Source organism: Mya arenaria, chromosome 1 (assembly GCF_026914265.1).
Source record: "Mya arenaria isolate MELC-2E11 chromosome 1, ASM2691426v1".
Taxonomy (NCBI): domain Eukaryota; kingdom Metazoa; phylum Mollusca; class Bivalvia; order Myida; family Myidae; genus Mya; species Mya arenaria.
This window is the reverse complement of record NC_069122.1, coordinates 16,532,507-16,554,099: the sequence shown is the minus strand read 5'-3', so window position 1 is coordinate 16,554,099 and position 21,593 is coordinate 16,532,507. Positions and strand designations below refer to the sequence as shown.

Sequence of the window (21,593 nt, the reverse complement as noted above, 5' to 3'; positions counted from 1 at the left end):
TCTGGTGGCGATACCACTTGGATTCGAGTAATCTCAGAATCATTCCCTGCAAATATAATTTGCAAATCACTCCTTCCTTTAATCATAGCATTGCGGAATGTCCTGCGGACAATATTTCTGCAAGCTTTTGAACATAACCTAAGTAATGACAAGAACACCGTTCCATTTTTCCACTATAAATAGATATCGAAAAAGATAATGTTTCTCATACAAGGTTGTGTATGCACTGTAGCAATTTATACAAACATTTTCTAAAAACATTTGTACCTAAGACTTCAAACTTATGATGACTATCACATTCAAATTCATTCGTGTGATGTTGCCAATTATATGTATTCCGCTCTTTTGTAATATATGCCAAAGGAGAATATCAACTAATATATTGATTAATTATTGATATTCTAAAAATATGTTTTGCTTGGTTTATCGCATTCGATTGAAAACTCTCCGTTACTGTAGGATTCTTATTAGACTTTTTGAAATCAATATCATTTGGTAATTTGATATCGGTGTCGTTTTTCGTATGACTGATATTTAAAAACAGATAAATAAACCTTTCTGTCCGATTGTCCTTAATTTTGGTTGCTTCACCAATCCGAATGTATCTGTTTATTCAGTGTCATTGTCGTCGACTTTACTGCAAATTTGACAGTTATCGATAATTTTGTAAGGACAAGATATAATCAAATACATCTTTAAATTGTTTGTTTTTTCGGGGAATAGGGTTGATAAGGCATTTTTGGCTGGGAAGAGAATCTTCTTGTACAAATGGACAAAATAGACTGCGGATCGATGGCATTATTTGCATATTTGTATTTAAATTCTTCGTGGATAAGTCCAGAGAGGAAATTATTTCATCGTTTTTAAGTTGAAAACCAAGCACAGCATTGTGCAAATGAAGTGGAACTCGCCGCAAGTTCCAAGAAACGGCAATATTTTGAAATCTCTGTGAAGCCACGCACAAGCAATGCGTATGTTGCACTGCTGGAATAATTTTCATCAGCTACATAATTGCAATATGTTTTATCTAAATATATTTATCTATATCGATCTCATGACCTGCAGTAGTGATGCAATTGTATGAATGCTGTTTCTGTACACTTTTCCTATTCATGTTTTAGTGTACATTGTTGTAGAAATTACAGAGTGGACACTCCAGGGACGACGCATTGCAACCATCATATATGACTTGTATAAAACAATATATTAGAAACACAATGAATGTTTTAATGTGTTTCCAAATAATTTACAATGGAAAATAGTGTTAATAGTATTGTTTAAATGCGTTATTGAAATTGTCTATTTAGTCAAAGAAAAATTAATGCTACCGTCAAAATTACTCATCCTTCCACCCTTTATAATAACAACATGATCTTATAATTGAGGTATCAATACAATTGAATTGGGAGGGGGTCCCGTTTCCCGTTTTGAAAGCAGTGAAATCCACAGTGAGCAACTGTCATCATCCTCGGGGAATTGCTTCAGCCGTTTTCTCCTTTTCCTCGGTAAGGGCCCTTGATGCGTGCAGGAAAACTGAGAACAAAACTCCCTGCAAATATAAATATATCATCGTGAAAGATATTTACCGTTATTAAATAGTTAAAAAAAAACTCACTCCGCAAAATACTTTATAAAAAACAGTCGATCAAATTTAACGTAGTTCCGTCTTTTTGTTAATTATGATATCAGAAACTGGCCTCTTTTGTTAATTTTGTAAATTGGTGTCGGTGGATGCATCTTTCAGTTCTTAATAAAATAGCTAATAAAAGGATTAAATGCTTGTGCACAGTGTTATCGATTTTCAATTATGTTTGCTTAGGCCAAATGATCGTCATTTAAAAAGAATTTGTGCCAAATAAGTTAGACAGCGGAAGTCGAGGAAGAACATCTAAAACTTTTGTGACATTGTCAATTTTCTTATGACGTCAAAATGTGTCTATATGGCGAAAACCAATTTAAAATGATGACACATTGCAATTATGATTTGCATCAGATATTTGAATTAAGTTGCGATAGCCATGTTAATAAAGTTGGGGCCTTGATCTTTTTCCTTTACCTGATGGTGAGCAGCTCGTACAAATCCGGAGTTCGCGGTCACTGTTACAGCCTTCAAACTATCACCAGTTCCAAATATTACCTGAAAACAAGCAACTACATGTCCACCAACTAGGTTTAAAATGCATAGTTCATACATTAATTACATTTACTTTCAACATCAAAAACAAAATCATATATAAAAACCAAAGTATGCTCTTCTTCTCATTATTATCATTAAAATCATTCAAAACAACCTTTACCTTAGACCGGTCTTTAATTTTCCCAGTATTCGGCATAACGTCAGCTCTAAACGACGTGTTGTCAGGAACAACGTTCACCCTTGACAACAGATCCTCTGCACGTCTCTTTTCACCTGGACCTCCAAGCGTTTCCAGAATACTTGTAAAGCTATCTACTGCTGTTTGACACGCAAATAACTGCTTTCCTGTAATTAACAATTAAAGGGAATATCATGTTCAGAAAGAAAACTATGAAACATTTTACGCCTCAATTTTTCAAACTACTAACCTATTAAGAAAGCAGAATATTTCATATAGTTTACTAAATCATTATCGCATAATTTGTTATCAGTGGAGATTTATTTCAGAGGAGACACATAAGTGTGCACCTTAAACGAGTTTTGGATGTAATTAATCATTTGAAGTTTCTTATATTTGAAATATGCACCCTTTGAAAATTGCATTTCTCTTACACGCTAGAAGCGTATGTACTTTAATGAAAACGCAGGTTCGGTTTCATGGAATATGTTACAGGTAAACAACAGCCGTCGCAGATATAGCGCACCGGACTGTTTACCCAGGCCGCTTTTAAGTTTAATGGTTAAAATGTTTTGGTGAAGCATGCATGGATCACTGTGATATGAAATTTCATGCAAAATCCTTATGTCGAAAAATAAACAGCTATAATTTGAATTCTATGCAAAATAGATTATGAAATGGATACGATGGATAATTGAGTACCCTAGTAGAAAAGTGTAATGCATTATTTTGAATAGTTGCTGATATATTGATTTTTGTGTCCTTACCAGCATAACCTTAACAAGAATTTCTAAGACAAAAAAGACATTACTTTGCATCTTATACAAGATCGATTTATCATATTTAATTGTATAAAGTTTCAATTCAATACATAAAGAAGTTGCTGAGATATTGGCATGTATAAATTTACGTGCAAAACCTTCAGCAGATTTTCTCAATCAAATAATAGTGGGGCAAAATTTGCAATAAATGCAAGCTTAGAAGTTGTTGACTAGAATGAGCTTACATACAAAACATTAATCAGAATATCTAAGACGAATAATAAAGGGTCATGATTTATTTTTTATGAAACATAAAATATTTGATTTTATCAGGTGTGATAGATGAGAGCATTCGTTTGAAGTTTCAATGCAAACAACATGTCTAAAGTTGTTGCTGAGATAATAACTTATGCATGCTTACATGCAAAACATTAAACAAAATTTCTATGTCGAATAAAAAGAACCTTAATTTACATTATAAACAAAAAATCTAACTGTATTAATTAAGTAGAATGGATAGTTGAAAACACCTGTCTAATATTTCAATGCAATTCATTAAGTATTTGATGGGATATCGACTGAAATGTGGTCACATGCACAAACTTCACAAAGGGGTGACGTTGACGCTAGAGAATGCAGTAAAGCTCTCCATATTATTAGCTAAAACTGTCAAAAGGCCAATCCAATCAATCTTAACGAAAAAAGGAAAGTGTGACAATATTATAATAAATTGGCATATATGATGTATTTATATCATTACATTGTAACGTACCATATAAAAATGATGTCAATTTGCGCAACACTGGACTTTCTCTTTCCTCTGAAGCTTGCTCAGAGAGAATTTTCTCTTTAAACCGGAAGTAACAACCTCCGTGGGCAACCGCAGACACCAAAGTTATGAGGGCTGTCACATCTAAATTCACTCGTGATATTCTGTCAACTGTGTTTATTTTGCTCTGTTTCAATACAGATACCATAGGAGAATAATCAACTAATGGATTTATTAATAACTCGTCCTCGATAAAATTGAGCATTGACTCTCCGCCAAATGTCCATTTAGCTAGAATAAAATCCCTCTTTTCCGCATGTTCAATTTGCAAATCGGTTTTCGACTGGAAAATATTTTCATGTGTAACCATGTCAATAGACGTATTGTGATGAAATAAAGCCTCTGATCTGACATCTTCTGATTGTTTCATTTCAGTGCATGGATTTGATTGAGCAATGTTTGCTTTTGAAGAATCAATTGTTTTGTCTGATTCAGTAAAACAGATCGCGGAGCGGTCAGTATATTGTGCAATGTTTTCGTCAATTGATTCATGACTTATTGCCCTATCATCTTTCTCAAAACCTGATTTTACACTTTCACATCGAAGCTCAACATTTTGAAATGTGGAACTAGCTTCATTATTCTCAGAAATATCTTTGTTTTGCGGGTCTTCTGTAAAGCTACGCTTGAACGATACTTCTTCTGTACTGTTGGAATCACTGTCATCGCTATCTGTGTTACATAACTGCAAACCAGTTAATTTATTTTTTATGTCTTCATCTACATCGACCACTTGACCTACAGCACTGACACCTAACCGATGCAATTCTTCAGCAATAATGCGTGTAACGCCTCCATAGAACGCGAACAATATCTTTGGTTCAACAAAGTTGACGGGATGGACTCTTGAACAAGAAACGTAGTCCGCCGCCTGACTGACGATGTCCTTTTCTCCAAATTGGCCCTGCCCTGTAAAACACGAATGAATCGAGAATCTGTGATTAACTAAATGAGACAGTCTGCATACACAATAATGTGATTGCTGGCAAAATATTTCTGCCGCAATCTATATTCCCTAACAAAAACGAACACTATATCTCCTGATCTATTTGCAGAACTGATTTGACTGATATCCTCTCAATCTATTAGCTTACGAGGTAAAATCATTATGCCCTTTCATCAATAATATTCTTCTCTCTTGTGTATCTCACTTTCTAGTAATATGAATTGATAACTGTTAACCGTCGATCACACGAAACATGTATCGTTTGACAATTTAATATATAGTTCAAAATGCCCTTCTATATTTGAAAAAAAAATATACTTTTCCTATTATTAATATGTAATAGTTAAAATGTTAGGATTAAAATCTTAATGATTAACAAGGCTGAAAAAATCTAGCCCTACTCAGTCATAAAGGTGGTACGCAATGCGTTTTAACTGGCCGTATACAAAGATTTGACGTCATGTTTATAAAGTTGTTTCATTGAATGGAAATAAAGGTTATTATATAATAATTATTTTTACATACCGTTAAATATGAGGTGCAATGCCTGGGCCTTCCTTGCCACCACCTTGACCCAAACGTTCCCCTCGCAAGCGACCACGTCGACATGGAGAGGTTCCGTGCGACCAGGACATGTGAATGCATGTAGAATGTGTGTTACTTGGGGAAGTACGCGGGCCGTATGAATTACCCCGACATAGTGGTTTATGTTGCTGCTTCTAAGATGGGTGATCTCGAAACCTCCGCGTCTTTTGCCGAGCTGTAAAGAGGCAAAATCACTTTGGAAAAGACATTGCAACTTAAGTAACGCCATTTGCATTTCGCACACAAGCAGATTCTGATATAGTTTACCTCGAAACAACCGCGACTTTTGCCGCGTACTTCAGACAAAAAATACTAACAAAACAATATTGCCATTGGGTAAGCAGTAGGTAAATATTGTAATCCGGCGGGAAGAATGACGTCGACGTAGTGGTTTATACTGCAGCTTCACAGATGGGTGATTGATTGCTTCTTTTGTAAAGTTGCAGACACATACTGACATTGGCAAAAAGACACTACAGCAGTTTGCCAAGCTTTAGAGTAAAAAATGGCATTGACAAAATGAAACTGCAGCTTTTCTTTTACCGCGAATATTCTTATAACAACAGACAAGCTGTTACCGTCAAAACAAATAAGGTTGCAAGACCAATGGTGTTCAATTGCTACCACGTGTCATAAAGATTAACATATGTTTTCATCGATATTACAGATTTATTCCAGTGTTGCTTCTTTAATAAATTAATGTCAAGGCATGTTCAATCTTAGCGGCTTCCATTGAGATCGATACTGGCTTGTGACGTGCGGCAGAGCTTTCCCACCGTGGTTGCGCTGTTATTACAGCCTTACTAGAAATAGATTTTCGTAGAATCGCGAGCAGTCAATATTCGGAGTATATTGTGAATGGTGTGAAACATTAACTGGAGTATCTAGGAACGATGAGGAAGATAAGAATTAATGAATGTATGTGAGAGGTTTATAGCGAAATGAAAGTAATCGATATGTGAATTATTGTGTCGTGAGAGGTTTATAGCAAAACGAATAAAATGAATATGGAAGATATTTTACATTGCAAGATGTTGTAATATTGAACAAACAGCCAACACGTTTCAAGCGAATACATTACATCATTAGTCTTCGGAACAGTGGATTTTCAATTGTGAGTACTTGATTGTGTTGTCGCAATTTTAGTTCATACTTAAAATAGTTTAAAGATCGTTTGTTGTTTTTTTTCATTTTTTAAAAGAGTAACATAAAAACAAACATAATTATAATGCTTAATAAAAAAACAGTTTCTTCAGTTTTTGCATAACACAGCGAGAGCTTGTCTATCTATGAGAAAACATTAATATATTAATATGATAATTTCGTAGATACGTTTGCTAACAGGGTAACAAAATAAAATCACGACACCGTAAGGCAAAGTAATTACGGTGCAATATCTGAGCTTTTTGTGGTTAGTTGAATTCAAGCAAATTTATTAATTTGGCAGGAAAATAACTCAACACAAAAATAAGTCAATTGCCAACATACTCTGATATTAATGTAAAAACGCGATAGGTTGAAAACCATTTTAACAGCATTTCTGATATGGTCAGAAATACTGTAAAATTGGTTTTCAACCTATCGCTGTAAACTGATTTGATATAAGTGTCTAGTTAATCTAAAACTCATCGTATCCAAACCATTAAAAGTCAAGATTAGCATACTACACAACTGATATATAATTCACCGACAAGTATACGACGCAAGGAATAAATTGTCTGGATATGAGAAAAGGAGCCTCATAGAATTTGCATTGAAATATAGAATATCTTAGATTTTTTTTAAGTTATAGATAGATTTAAGCACACTTGCATTTAACAAAGAATCACACACATCAACAAGTCCTGAATCTGGATCTGGATATGAATAATTTAAATAAACTTACTACCCGTTTAACGAAAAAGTATAAGTTATCTAATGTGCAACATTTTTTATATATGTATATGTTAAGTGGTTCCAATGTACATTAAACTAATTACCACACACATAAAGTTCAGATGTCGACTTTTCTTTTAGATGGGGGGTATGGGGGTGGGGTGGTATACGCATTTCGTATATATTGACATTTCGTTAGAATTTATTATGAAAAAAATGCCTATAAGTAGCATATAAGTGAGTCTTAGTTAAAGTCGCAAAACAAATTTAAGCAATTGTTTTAGTTCCATTCTACTCCAATGTATTTAATTTAGGACTCTCAGTATTTGTAAGCAACAATAAAATTACAACTATTTCTCCTGTTCATCTTATAAGGCACGTATGCTGTGATAAATATATATGATAGTAGGGTTAAACATACATTTTCAAAACAACAAAACCACGACCAGTGTATTGACCCTACCGAACATAGGTACATGTGAAAGAAAGCGATACATTAAGAAAAACAAATTCACATTTCATCTGGAAAGTAAAATGGTTTCTATCATTTATTATACTTTATATCTAAATAATCTAATTCATTATCAAATAAAAAAACTTGAGTTCATGAATATGATTAAAGATATGAGACATCTATTATCATTTTTCTTATTTATTATTGTTATTATTGATAAAGATACAGTAACTTTAAAATATTAATATGAAAATATAAAATTAATATTACATTTACAGAACTTTAGTTCTCTAAGTTTATTGAACATTCTGTACATATAAAACTCGTGATACTAGGAGGAAACTTAAAATACGAAATCCTCATTTCTTAATCAAATAAATTTATCTCTTGTTCTTTTTTCCAGATAACCCCAAGGGAACTCGAAGAGGACAACAACTCGTTAATCAGTTTGGCAAGACTCGAAGATATCTTCTATGTAGTGAATTATAGATGACCTGAGATCTCTTAACGAAGGGAAGTGACACATGCAGCTGTAGAAAGGAATGAAGCATAGCCCTTTCTCCCTATGTGGTCATTTAGAAAAATACTTTCCGACCACGGCGAAACATGTAAGAAAACGGACGTTGATAATGGGAAGAACTTTGAGACGAGAGACGTGTCAATGTTGGAAAGCACAATGAATAATTACCATGTATCAACAAAACCACATGGAATTATACATTAGATAGACGTGTCAACCCATTCATAATCGTTAATTTTAATATAACACTTTAAGAACCATCATACTGTTAATTACTTGCAGGATAAAATATCAATCAAATGCGTTGTCATGGAAAAAAGTCCTTTAGAAACAGAAATTAATTGTCAGTACACAAAGACGACAAGCGGCTTCATCAGATTCATGTATATAAGATTTTCCAATTTCTTAATTAAAGGATCTCACATAACAGCGTAGGAAGATGAAGACACGGCTGTACTTTAATTGGCAGTGTGTTTCGTGTGTTGGTGTGTGAATACGAAAACACTCGAAATAATTAATTTTGATATAGTATTAGTAAGGCGGGTGAACCAAATACAGTAAAGAAAATGGCACGTATATTTTAACAAAAAGGACAATTACAGGTGCATTCTTCGTCAATTTATTATCTATAAATTGAATCAAACTAACGATCCTGCCTATCATTAAACCGGTAGAGTGTGATAATACCTCAGATGAACAGTCGATGAATAGTTGAGACGCTTTCAGAGATTTCAATCTGGTTTGATATACACCACTACAAGCAGACAAATGGTATTAAATATGGAAACTTCAACTTTGTTCGAAGACAGTTTCGTTGACACATTCGATGTGATATCATCTACAGCCTCGTCAATTCAAGTTGGTTGGAAACTAAAAGCGGTAAACAAACCACTAGTGCGGCAATTTCAGGTGCATTATCAAAAGGTTGCAAGCCAATATATTCAATACGGACCATTGCTCCACGCAAATGAACGTGAGTATGAAGTAGAAAATTTAGTAGCAGACACATACTATAAAGTATGCCTTGTTGTGTACAGAAACAATACATCGGATTATCGGGAATGTACGGATGCCTCAACAACAAACTGGCAACTGCCTGTTTCAGTAGGAAGCAGCATAGGGGCTGTGTTGGCCCTTTCAGTTATTGTACTCATCGTATTCTTGTCAAGGTGCAAAGTTCCTCTTCGATACAGAGGTAAGAAATCAAAAAGCTCAACCAGATACGACACAATTTCATCGATGTACCGTGATGATCAGTTTGAGTGTAGTGAAACTGTTACACACGGCAATGACGAAGACTTTGTGTCCGAATTTGACGACGAAGCATTCTATGAAGTTCCTCTTCATGATCCTACACGGTCAACGCGGACTGTGAATCCTGACAAATCAGCGATACAAAACGGTCAATGCCATTGCCATGTACATCCTCACGGCCAGGCAAACAGTCAACACAGAAATTCATTGGGACGGATAAATTGCTCACAGCCCCATCATCATACGCGACAGTTCCGCGCATATTCTATACAAGCAGATGGCAGTGTTTGCTTTTTTAATCAACCATGTTCACCTTTAGCAAAAGATCCGAAAATACCACCGTTTATGAGACAGGACTCAAAAGACGAAAATATCTCACCCACAGGATATAAGCATACGACAAATACACCTTTCACACGTTCATTGTCGTTAAAAGACTATCCATCAACAAGGTCAGACATTTCACTGCCTGAACGAAAGATTGGCTCACCATCCGCTCAGGCTTTTACATTCATCGATGAGATTCCAGAAGTTTCATCATCGAAAACGTCTTCAAAGTCCATCATGTCTGCTGAGGTATCAGCAACTACACCTAGCAGAGCTGTAAAGCGTTTGCTAATAACTGATATTGACTTTGATGATGCAGATATGAGTAAGTACGGTGCCTCGGGTGGTGGTACGACATCAAATGCTACTGACAAGACGATAGAAATGACGTCAACGAAACGAATGATAGACATCCCCGAAAGTGTTTTGTTCGATGAGCACACAGTTTAATATTGATGCAATCAAAGAGTATAAAATAGAGATTATGGGGCTATGACGTACGCATTGCACGTGATGAACACCAGTTATATAAATGCAAAGAATTGTATTGTGAAACCAGATCATTTTTTATAAAATGGTAATTATTTTAATTAATATTCCGTTTTATTAAGTTATATTTACAATCGTTAAATAAATACCAGTAAAGATTTTTGTCATTGATATATTCAGAAAATACTTCGAACGGTAAATACACAAATCTCCATTGTAAAAACGATTAAAGAAGAAGATTTCTCATGAAGTTAATTCTGTAAACAACCTTAACATTTAAAACATTTTCACCAAATGATATTGTCTTCGACAGGTTATGTAAATTGTCCACCTCAAGGAATGCTCGGGAGTATGTGAAAATTCCGATAAATAAGGAAGGTCTTAATGAAAGACAGGTACGGTTAAGTGCACAGTCTAGTATGAGGTTATATACCAAACAAACATATATTGTAGGTACGGTTAAGTGCACAGTCTAGTATGAGGTTATATACCAAACAAACATATATTGTAGGTACGGTTAAGTGCAAAACCTAACATATGTTCATATACCAAACAAGCATCTATTGCATAGAATTTAAATGCCAGGAATGTGTATTCTCATTCAGTTTGCGCAGAGAAATTAGCATAGAAATAAGTTCGATAACAAACCATACCCTATATATTTCTTGGTCCGAAAAAGAATGGTCTTAAATTTTAATGCTTGCAGGTATAAACCAATACACTTCCATCAAAACATCATCGAATTGCGTCGATTATCGTTTGGCCTAATTACAATATTTCAGTGTTGGAAAATATTTGTATACCTCGTTTGCAGGCTATGAAACAAATTGTTAAACTGACTTTTTTCAGATCATTTCTTATTTATAATGAATGTTTTGTTGAATAAATGCATTCTTTTAATTTTATCATGTTGTGTTTCTAACCCAGGTAACCGAGAGAAATTATGTTAAAAAACATACATCTATCTGATTCAATTTATTTCTCATTAGTCTGTACTGATGCCTGGTGGCACAGGGTTCTGTTAGGTAATAATAACGGAATACAGTAACATTATAACATATGTGAATAACATATTTCAAAATAGCACAAGACCCAGTCATCTTGTTAAGGACACTTTCAAGTCAAATATTGTTCAAATTATTTATCCACTTATAAATCTTCATCAACTGATAACAAGTACATGGATATTTTCTATAAACTAATTACGAATAGAATATTTTAATGGAAGTGCCGCGGAGCAAATGCCAATGCTATTTGTCTGTTGTTATGCAGACGAGAATGGGCAAAACTATTAACTACTATTAGCCTGTGATATCAGTAATACTGCAGATGTATGTCTTATCATAGCAACATGTGTACCAGGATTTATTTCAATATCTTGACAGGTTTGTAAGTTATGGCCAATGTTAAATTTATTTCCACATAGAAGACGAGACACCACGATGCGTACCAAGTTTAATTGGAATCTAACATTCATTGTTCACTGTATGACCAAGTTTATCGTTTTCGCACGCCGACGACGCCAATGCTTTGTTCCGAGATGTGAACCCATTTTCAATGGAATCACCCATTCCAGTGTTCGCTTTATGACCAAGGTTATCGTTTTTGCGCGCGGACGACGTTAAGGCTCTGACAATATCTAGAATATTTTCTTTATAAAACAAACGCGCTAAACAGATACACAAAATGTGCCAATGACGCAGTGCAATCACGCTGATCATGTTAATGTTCGAACAAAAATGCAGCCATAGTTGAAATAAACACCCAATCCTTAGTATTACAAATGATGTAAAATGTGTGCTCAACATTTGTTTAATGTCCTCTAAAGTAAATATTCTCTAAAATATCGTATCGTAAATACAGTCTTCAACTGGAAAATAAATTTACCAGACATATTTACCTCAATTAGGCTAGTATCTCTTAAAACGTACAGGCAACATCTTTTAAAGTAGGATAAAATGTTATAAATAAGACAATGCAAAACAGACGCAAATAAAATATCCAATAGTAATTCAGACGGGTAATTCAGAGACAGCGAAGTAGTATTTATAGAGAGTGGTTTTAAGTGCAGTCACTCTACAAGTAGCTTCATCATACACACAACCTTAAGTGGAACTACATCGTATACCGCAAAATGCAACCGTATGGAGAGAACACAATGTGAAATAGTATACACACACGCACGTCTTCTTCAAACTGTTTTCAATGTAATCCTTCGAGAGGGTGGTAGAAACGTAGCAGACACGAAATTTATTGCTCGAACACTTGATCTTGAAGTTTGACCTTGACCTTAAACCGTTTGTAAATGGTGTTCTGGACGTCGTGGTAAATGTTTGACTAGTCTTAAATAAAAAGAAAACGGGTTTAAAAGACAGAGTTGTATGAAAAGATATAAGGCGCGCTTCATGGATTTGCAAAATCGCGGCAGAGCGTACATACTGCATAACGCACAAAAATAAGAATCAGTACTTAAATAATTTGGTAAGTAACTAATGTTTAAAACTTTATGTTGAGAAAATATGAGGATATCTTGGTCAACAACTCTAATCAGTTCTTATCTAATTTAATTCACTAAACCGGGTTTATGCTTAAACTTTTTGCTACTGAGCATGTTTCTGTAGCTTTTTGCATAAATATTGAAAAAACACGATGGTATTTTCTATGTAGTTAATTTAAATGACATGAGATATCTTAGGAAAGAAATTAAGCATAGCGGTTCCCTCATATGAGGTAAACCATGCGATACATATAATAGATCGGAAAACCGTCAATGTAATGTGAGTCGTGTCCGTCTCCGAAGTTGCAAACGTACTAGAAGCCATCAACAAAACAAGATGATTACATCTGTACTATTCACACGTATTCCAAACTGTTAGGTATGCGCAAACAATTCAATCTGCGGATGGACGAATCCAAGTCGTTGCCATGGGGAACAAATTGACGTCTTTAAGTACTATATCTTTGAATCATTTGTTGTCAGTATACATTGAGGAGACGAGCGGCTTCATAAGGTTTTATGTTTCGAATATTCCGAAGGCTGACTTTTGCTTTTCATATTTATCGGCACTGTCTTCTGTTTGTGCATAGGTGTGTGCGCGCGCGTGTGTGTGTGTGTAACATTTAACATTCGAAATTATAAATTGGAATAAGTTTTGATATACCGGTTGGATCAAATAAAGCAGCGGAGAAGGTATTGCGGATATTCTAACAAGAAGGACAATTAACAGTGCACTCTTTGTATAAACCAAAGAACGTTTGTGAAAACGTGCTAAAAGCTCAAGTGAATAGTCGATGGTGAGTTGAGAACTATCAACGACTGCAGGCGTACCAATAGTATCAAACATGGAAAATACAACTTTGTTCGAAGATTCCTTCGTAGATACATTCGATGTTATGTCATCTACAGCCTCGTCAATTCAAGTGGGTTGGGAACTTAGAGAGGCAAATATACCACTAGTGCGGCAATTTCAGGTGCATTATCAAAAGGTTACAAGTGATTATCTACAATACGGACCATTGCTTCACGCAAATACACGAGATTTTGAGGTAGGAAATTTGGTAGCAGACACGTACTATAAAGTATGCCTCGTTGTGTACGGACACAACAGGACGGATTATCGGCAATGCACGGAGGCATCAACAACGAATTGGCAGTTACATATTTCAGTGGGAAGCAGCATAGGAGCTCTGCTGGCTCTGTCAGTTATTGTCCTTGTCGTCTTGTTGTCAAGGTGCAGGTTCTCTTCTCGAAATGGAGGTAAGAAGTCGAAAAGCCCAGCTAGATATGACACGATGACTTCAATGTATCATGATGATCACTCCACCATACCCGGCAATGAGTATGACTTCGTGTCAGAATTTGATGATGAAGTATTATATGAAGTTCCGCTAAATGCTTCAATGCGGTCATCTCGGAGTAGACTTCCTGACACAGCGGTACACAACGGTCTATGTCGCGGTCATATGCATCTCCACAAAAAAGGAAACAGTCAACACAGGCATTCACTGGGACGGATTCAATGTTCACACCCAAATCATGTCATACGAAAGTCCTGCGCACACTCCATACAAGGGCATTGTAGATATTGCTTTTCTCAAGAGACACACTCACCTTTAGAAGCATATCCGAACAGATCCCCGTTTACGACACAACACGTAGCACTAGATGGATATATTTCGCCCACAGATTATACGTGTATGCCAAATACGCCTATAACTCGTTCTTTGTCGTTGAATGACTATTCACTTACACGGACAGACCTTTCACTGCCTGAACAAGATGTTAGCTCACATACTGCTGAATATTTTACACTTATCGACGAGATTCCAAACATTGCATCATCGAAAATGTCTTTAAAACCTAATATTTCTGCTACGGTGTCAGCAACTACACAAAGTACAAATGTAAAACGTACGCTCATACCTGACATTGACTTTGATAGTGCAGATTTGAGTAAATACGGTGCCTCGGGTGGAGTTTCGACACCAAACTGGCAAAACGATATAAATGATGTAAACGAAACCAATGTTAACATTGCTTGAACACGTATAGTTTTATAAGCTTACTAGTAATGTAAATGCACTGAAGGTAGATTTAAAATTATCCTTTGGCAAAAATGTAAGGCTCTTCATTGTAAACAAATGTTTTGTGCATTTTAGTTCTCGTACACATGCCCTCAATTGGCAATAGGCTTACATTTTATTGCATTCACATGTAAAATATGAAGTTCTGATTCGAGTTTACGAAGCATACGAGTATTAAGATTATTCAATTAAAATCGACACTGACAACTGTGATATGTTGTTAACATTTACTAATTAAACACGTCCATTTTGTTCTCATGGCAACGCTTGGGACTTGTTGTTTAAATCACATGTAAGTCATCTGCTTTAAGCTTATAATTAAATTTAAAAAAATCCATCCTTATTGCAAGATGTTTAGAGAGATATTTATGACAGCACAGTGAGTTATTTGTTTATCAGCGACCCTTTACATAACATTGTAGAGTAATTTCGCAAACAACTTTAAAACTAGACTGTTATAAGGTATTATTTTACGTTAATGTACACGCACATGTTGTGTTTTCAAACCATTCTACCATGCTACCAAAATTAATGAAATGCGAACACATGCATGTAAAATAGTATTTAATGAGGTTGATACTGCAGATTATACAGTTATGATTATTTTAACAAAACTAAAGTTTGCATTGTTTTGTATCAATGTCAACCAATGTTCAATCTCTTAAACGTTCATACCGATTGAAAAAAAATAATATCAAATTGATAGGCATTAACTGCTGGCATCTAGACAATTAAAACTCGATATCATAAATATCATGACCTTCCACGACGTTCCATCAAAACATCATGTTAACATTGTTTAAAGGTCGGTTGATAAGTAAGTATTACCTTGTTTGCAACTAGTATTGATATTACTGACTTATTTCCACAAATTGTATGTATTATAGTCATATGTGTACATTTATTACTCTTGCAATTGTTATTGTCAATACATTACTAATCTATGTTGAATGTTGTGTTGAAATAAATACTTTCCTATTACTTCCATCATGTTTGTTTTCAAATCCCAGGATTCCCGAGATTAACCGTGTTTGGTAAAATACACATTTCTTATTCAAGTCTCTGCTTAAGACAGTTATATTTATTGTAAGGTTTATTTTATGGTGCCTAATATCACCATATATACTATGGTATCAAATGAAAAGCCGTTGCTTTCTTATAAAGAACGCGGTACATTAAATAATTGTGGAGCACCAGAAGGCCAGAACATCTTAGACCAGTTATTGATACACCCAACTCGTATATCGTACATACTATTTCTAAACTTATAAATCTCCTTCAAATAATAACAAAAACACATTTCCTGAAACCTTCTGAAGGATGGCATACTGTAACAAGAACAGAGCGGAATGATAGCCAATGCTCCTCGTCTGTTGTTGATGTTGCTGTTTTTGTGTTCGATTAAAACAGGGAAAAACTCAATAAATAATACAACCATGGAAATTGCTGAAAATGTGCATATCACCTATTTCAAGATGTGCCCCTTCTGTGTTTGTGCAATGTCCAACGTTATCGTTTATGTACGCCGACGAGTTTTGTCTTTGAAAAACAGACGAGCTAAGAATATAGATTGACCATTGACACAGTGCAATAAAACCGATAATGCTTCTTATCGAACAAACTTTTTAGCCGTTCACGTAATAAACACACTGCCTTAAGTATTACAAAATGTTTGAGTTGTGCGTAGGTATTTTGGTTAAAGATGCACTCTTACTCCGAAATAAGATATACTACAATTAATAATATTGTTTATAGTGGACTACAGTAAATCTTTTAGCATTCACCAATCATTTAATATTGTCGCGCTTTCTGCTATTAAATGAACGGTTACAATCTTATTATCAGTAATTAATATTTTCCATAAATGCATTATTTAGTAAGAAGTTTAACAGTCGAAATTGATGTTTGTTATACATGTGTATATACTGATTTTGAATAAGAGTGTCACTTTAACTTCCTCTGAATTTACCATTACCTCTAAAATATCGTATCGTAAAGACTCGACCGGAAAATTATTTTACAAGCACTTTATAAGTAACTGCATCATTTCCAGACAGAAGTAAACCAGTTAAACCAAGAGATTTAGACGAATAAAATCATAATATGGAATAACAAGCACATTAATAGCGAGGGTAATACGTCTTATTACAGCGATTGATATAATAAAGGTGTACAATTTATACAACACATATTTGAGTATCGTTCGAAAGACTAAATACTAAAAAACGATTATCTTAATTACCATCAACTCATAGCAAGTATCAAACAATCAACAAAAAATAAAATGAAAGTAGCCATGTCAATAAAATTACTTTCAGTATACACTTAAAGACAAAATACAGACAAGTAAAGTAAAACCAAACACATTGCTCCAATAAAACCAATTTAATAAAGAAACGTACTGCACAAAAGGAACAAGAACTGTCGTAGGACAGCGCACTCGACTATACGCCACAATGCCTTAAAATGAATACAGAAATTACGTTTAATTAACAATTTGTGCCTGTCAAAAGCAATGAAAAGGTCAAATTAATACACTAAAAAATCAGTTTTCAATGATTGACAGAAGAACAGCAGCCTCCGTTGTGAGATTCCGTTTCAACTTTGTTTCTATCTTTTAATTAGTAAAAGTGATCTTAGCCTTGACTCTTGGGGCACCAAATTCATTTAAGTCCATATAATCTTCCTACATACCAAGTTTGGTCACACTGTCAACCTTAACTTAAGTTATTCTCTACTTAACGGCTATTTGTTTTAGTTATTGTGACCTTGACCTTGACCATAGGGGTCCCAAACATTTGATATGTTTACATATGTTTTCATTGTGTTGTGTTGTATAATGTGTGTTAACATTGAATCATAATAAAACAAAACTTTGACTGTTAGTAATCATGTTATATACTTATTAGAAGATATGTAACTAGAACAAGATGGCAGAGAGGTACTTAAATATAGACAGACACTTAACGTACGAAAATAGAGATGGGAAAAAGCATTAGATTTTCTTCATTGATACCCTGGAGGGATTTACTACGGAATCCCATACTACTGTATTGGCATGCTCTATAATCCTCCGATTTATTGGCGTCTAGAAATTGTATATTTAATTAAACCCATTGTATCCAGAATAAAAATGCTAATCTCCTGAAATAAACGCTAAATTATTCATTAATTCATCAAAGTTTCTACAGTTTCAAATTATGGTTTTCATAAAACAGCGTTCCTAAAAAACCAATGATGTCCGGACAGGAGTTGTACCCGAAGTCCTTTCCAAATCCGTAGTAAAATAACTGAACAATCCATTAATGGTTTTATAGTAAATAATTATTTCTTTCTAAGCTATTATTACAGAAACGTTTGGATAGTTAGTAATATGCACGTGCGGAGATGAGAGAAGAAGAATTGTGGTGTTCGTTAAAACGATATCGATCTAGATGTAACTCGTGGAAAAGTTACCCTTAAAATTATCTCTTATTGTGGACGCTAAAAACGAAACGTTGCCAATACATATCCTTATAAGAAATGTAAGCAGTTTTATCTTTCATGTTGATTTGTGAAAAATTTATTGCTATAAGCGTTTTTATATTTAGTCAAATATTTTCATAGCGACGTATAAATTATTTACTAATTTTGATATTTAAATACGTATAAGTCACGTATGTTATGTGTAAACAAGTTGTTTTGTGACCAAATTGTTACTTAAACGTTTAAATATCCTAGTCACATTTTCAAATAACCAGTTCTTTCACAAGACAAATGCACATTCTAACTGAGAATATTCAGACTCTCCTTATAATGTGCACCTAAAAATGTAAAAATATGATTAACGTTGTTTGTATTAGCAGGCTTTCAAGTGACCAATAACAAAACAGTAGGGATAAAAGTAGGAGGATTTTTTTTAATTCAACAATATGTCGGCTGGAGCGTTTCACTGTCGTCTTAATTTTATCATTGCTAAATATGTGCAGGCAAGAGTATTGATTTTTTTTACGGTTTGTATTAAGTGTCATATAAATATCTGGAATAATGTCTTACTTATTGTATTTAGTTTGGGTTTTCCAACAGCTCTGCGACCAATTAGAATTACAACAATTACACCATGAATTTTGAAATATCTCAATTTATTTACTTAAAACAGAGACAAGTTAAGAAAGATCATTGTGTTGCACTGAGTATTTGTATTCGATAGGGCATCACATTTTGAGAAACAAACAGGATATTTGTTGGTGTACCCACGAATTAACCTGAACATCTGCGTTTGCGTATTTTGCCAAAGATTTATTTTCTAGACGATTACAACAGACGTTGTTTAAACGTTGTCATAACATGCACAGACGCTTCTTTGGACAAAGTCCAATACCCCTTTTTGATGGCAAAATGATGTTTAAAATGTCGAGGTATATATTTGACCCTAACCACGTTGTGGATAACATGTTTAGACGCCTCTTTGAATGCAGTCCAAATACTCATGCCTAATGGCATAAGCGTGGTGAGAACGCCGAGGTATATAATTGACCCTAACCACGTTGCGATGACATGCATAGAGGCCTCTTTGAACGCAGTCCAGATACTCATGCCTTAAGGCATTATGGTGATGAGAATGTCGAGGAATATAATTGACCATAACCGCAATATAACAAGCATGTACGCATCACAAGTACATAACCTTAACAATTACACAAACAATACTTATGCAATTGTCAGTCAAACGATTGTCAGCATGATGTATTGTCTACCTATATCAGGTATTTATTTTTAAATCTTAGTTAAGGGCTGAGCTTTGAAAGACCAACAAAAACTCCTCAACTTTACCTAATTTTTGTTTGATACCTTCATTGAAAATCGCAGTTCGGAAATTATGTTTACGAAATCCAAGAACAAGGTAAAGTTTAAATGAACAAGAATAGTCATTAGTCTACACTTAACTATCTATTTCTTTATAATAGTATGTAGGCGAAACAACAACTGATATTATTATAAACAAATGTTTAGTAAAACACATTTCTATCAAATAATTATAAAGTTACAAGAACTATATCTAAGTGCTTTTTATTTTTCTCAATTGTACCGCAGTTTCTTAGATACAACATAAAGTATTTCAACTAGGCTCTGGAATGGTGTTTAATGGATAAAAGCGTTATTAACGCTTTAAGAAAAATACGTGTATCGGCATAAACCATCAATTTTCGAACTTGTTTATGAAAAACAGCGTTGTGATTTTTTGTCAACAGTTTTATATCACTAGTTTCCAGACATTTTTGCAAAAAAAATGCACATTCCAAGTCAATAAAAAATAAAAAAGTAGTCAAAACTGTCAATCTTTGAGAGTGTTGCTCTAAGATACACAGCGTTTTATAATGAATCCGGTCTCTTTACATTTGCAGGCGAATATATTACTAAACGTTAAAATTGTCATGGTTTATATCAGTTCCCTTTTTAATTATTTAGTAACCTTCAGAAATAAACCTTATGCTGGTAGATCGTCTTTTACAAATTGTTTCTGTGTATCGTGGACCAAAACCCTAACAGTCAGATAACTAGATAAAATCAATTGAATTAGACTAAGCAGGGCGCTGTTATAATAAAACAACACAGACAGCACAACACGCGATTCAAAACATTTTATGATACCTATTTTCTGAGAAGAAGTTATAAAATGAAACTGTGTTTAGAACCAGCAGATTTAAAACTACCAAGTGCTTTAAAAAGGTGCATACTGGCATAAAACTTTGAGTTCAAAGAACACAATCTCCCAAAATAAATCAACCTCACACCAATCGTTGAACCATAATCTGCTGTTGATAAGTATACACATTACTACCACTTTTTATACAGTATGACGCAATGCGGATTTCATTGGTGTTAAAGTTGAATCCAACAGCTGCACACGATGTAAATAGACAAATCTGAAGGAACATGTGTAAATAAATCAATTACTTGTTTTAAGTTACCTGCTAAGATACCTTTATTTGCTGTCTAGCACATGAGGCAACACGGAGCAAACACGGGGCAGGGGGTATGCATCTACGAAAGGTCCAATGCATCTGGGGTCGTTTCAATAATAGGCTATTTATCGATTTGAGTCGTAAATTAAAATTATCTTAGTTTCGTGGATTCATTATTTTGCTACATATAAGAGTGAATTGAACGTTAGCCAGTATTAAATATGAAAACAAAGTTGAATGAATAAAATTATTAATGAATGTGTGAAGGTTATGACTAAAATCGTTTATTGATACTCAGTGTAATATTCATGTATTTACCAAACTTTAAAAACAAAAAAGTTTTCAAGCATTTGTCATATGCATAATGGTATAACTGTGGTTGACTCCAAAGGAAACAATAAAGATCAATATACGTGTTACGTCTCCTGCGAAACCATTATTAGTAAGCAATAACGGTAATCTTATCACCCAGACAGTGTCAAGGTGCATTTGCGTAATTCGTTATGTCATGTTATGTAATGTTTTCAAGACGGTTTTAACAGCTGTTCAGCAGGTTTATTGGAACAGTGATAAAGTACATTAAAACTCATATTTTGAACAAATCCATACGTCCAATCTGTACACACTCATGATAATGTCTCTATATAAATAGAAATGTTAAGTATTGACCATATTCAATTTGTACTATTATGAACGCGGTCGGTTCATT

The 21,593-nt window shown here is 34.3% G+C and overlaps 2 protein-coding genes across 7 annotated transcripts in view; one reads left to right on the top strand and one right to left on the bottom strand.

Annotated features, from left to right (window-relative positions):
* Nucleotides 1–1,220: 1,220 nt before the first annotated feature.
* Nucleotides 1,221–21,593, bottom strand: part of LOC128232077 (UPF0415 protein C7orf25 homolog) — a 43,130-nt gene continuing 22,757 nt past the window's right edge. For all 5 annotated transcript variants that reach the window (XM_052945459.1, XM_052945426.1, XM_052945450.1 and 2 more), the window contains exons 4-8: nt 5,377–5,611; nt 3,849–4,814; nt 2,298–2,482; nt 2,057–2,137; nt 1,221–1,549 (exon numbers count right to left, since the gene is read on the bottom strand). In XM_052945459.1, coding sequence (XP_052801419.1) covers nt 1,463–1,549; nt 2,057–2,137; nt 2,298–2,482; nt 3,849–4,814; nt 5,377–5,611 — 1,554 coding nt within the window. In that variant the 3' untranslated portion in view covers nt 1,221–1,462. The remainder of the gene's footprint in view (nt 1,550–2,056; nt 2,138–2,297; nt 2,483–3,848; nt 4,815–5,376; nt 5,612–21,593) is intronic.
* Nucleotides 6,003–11,260, top strand: LOC128232103 (uncharacterized). 2 transcript variants are annotated; one of them, XR_008260493.1, is made up of 3 exons: nt 6,003–6,550; nt 8,169–10,808; nt 10,867–11,260. XR_008260493.1 is itself a non-coding variant. In XM_052945469.1 (2 exons), exon 2 carries the CDS (start codon nt 9,054–9,056, stop codon nt 10,314–10,316), a length of 1,263 nt encoding a protein of 420 aa, XP_052801429.1. In that variant the 5' UTR covers nt 6,003–6,550; nt 8,169–9,053; the 3' UTR covers nt 10,317–11,260. The 2 variants fall into 2 exon arrangements, 1 of the variants encoding a protein (XP_052801429.1); XM_052945469.1 differs by having other exon boundaries at nt 8,169–11,260.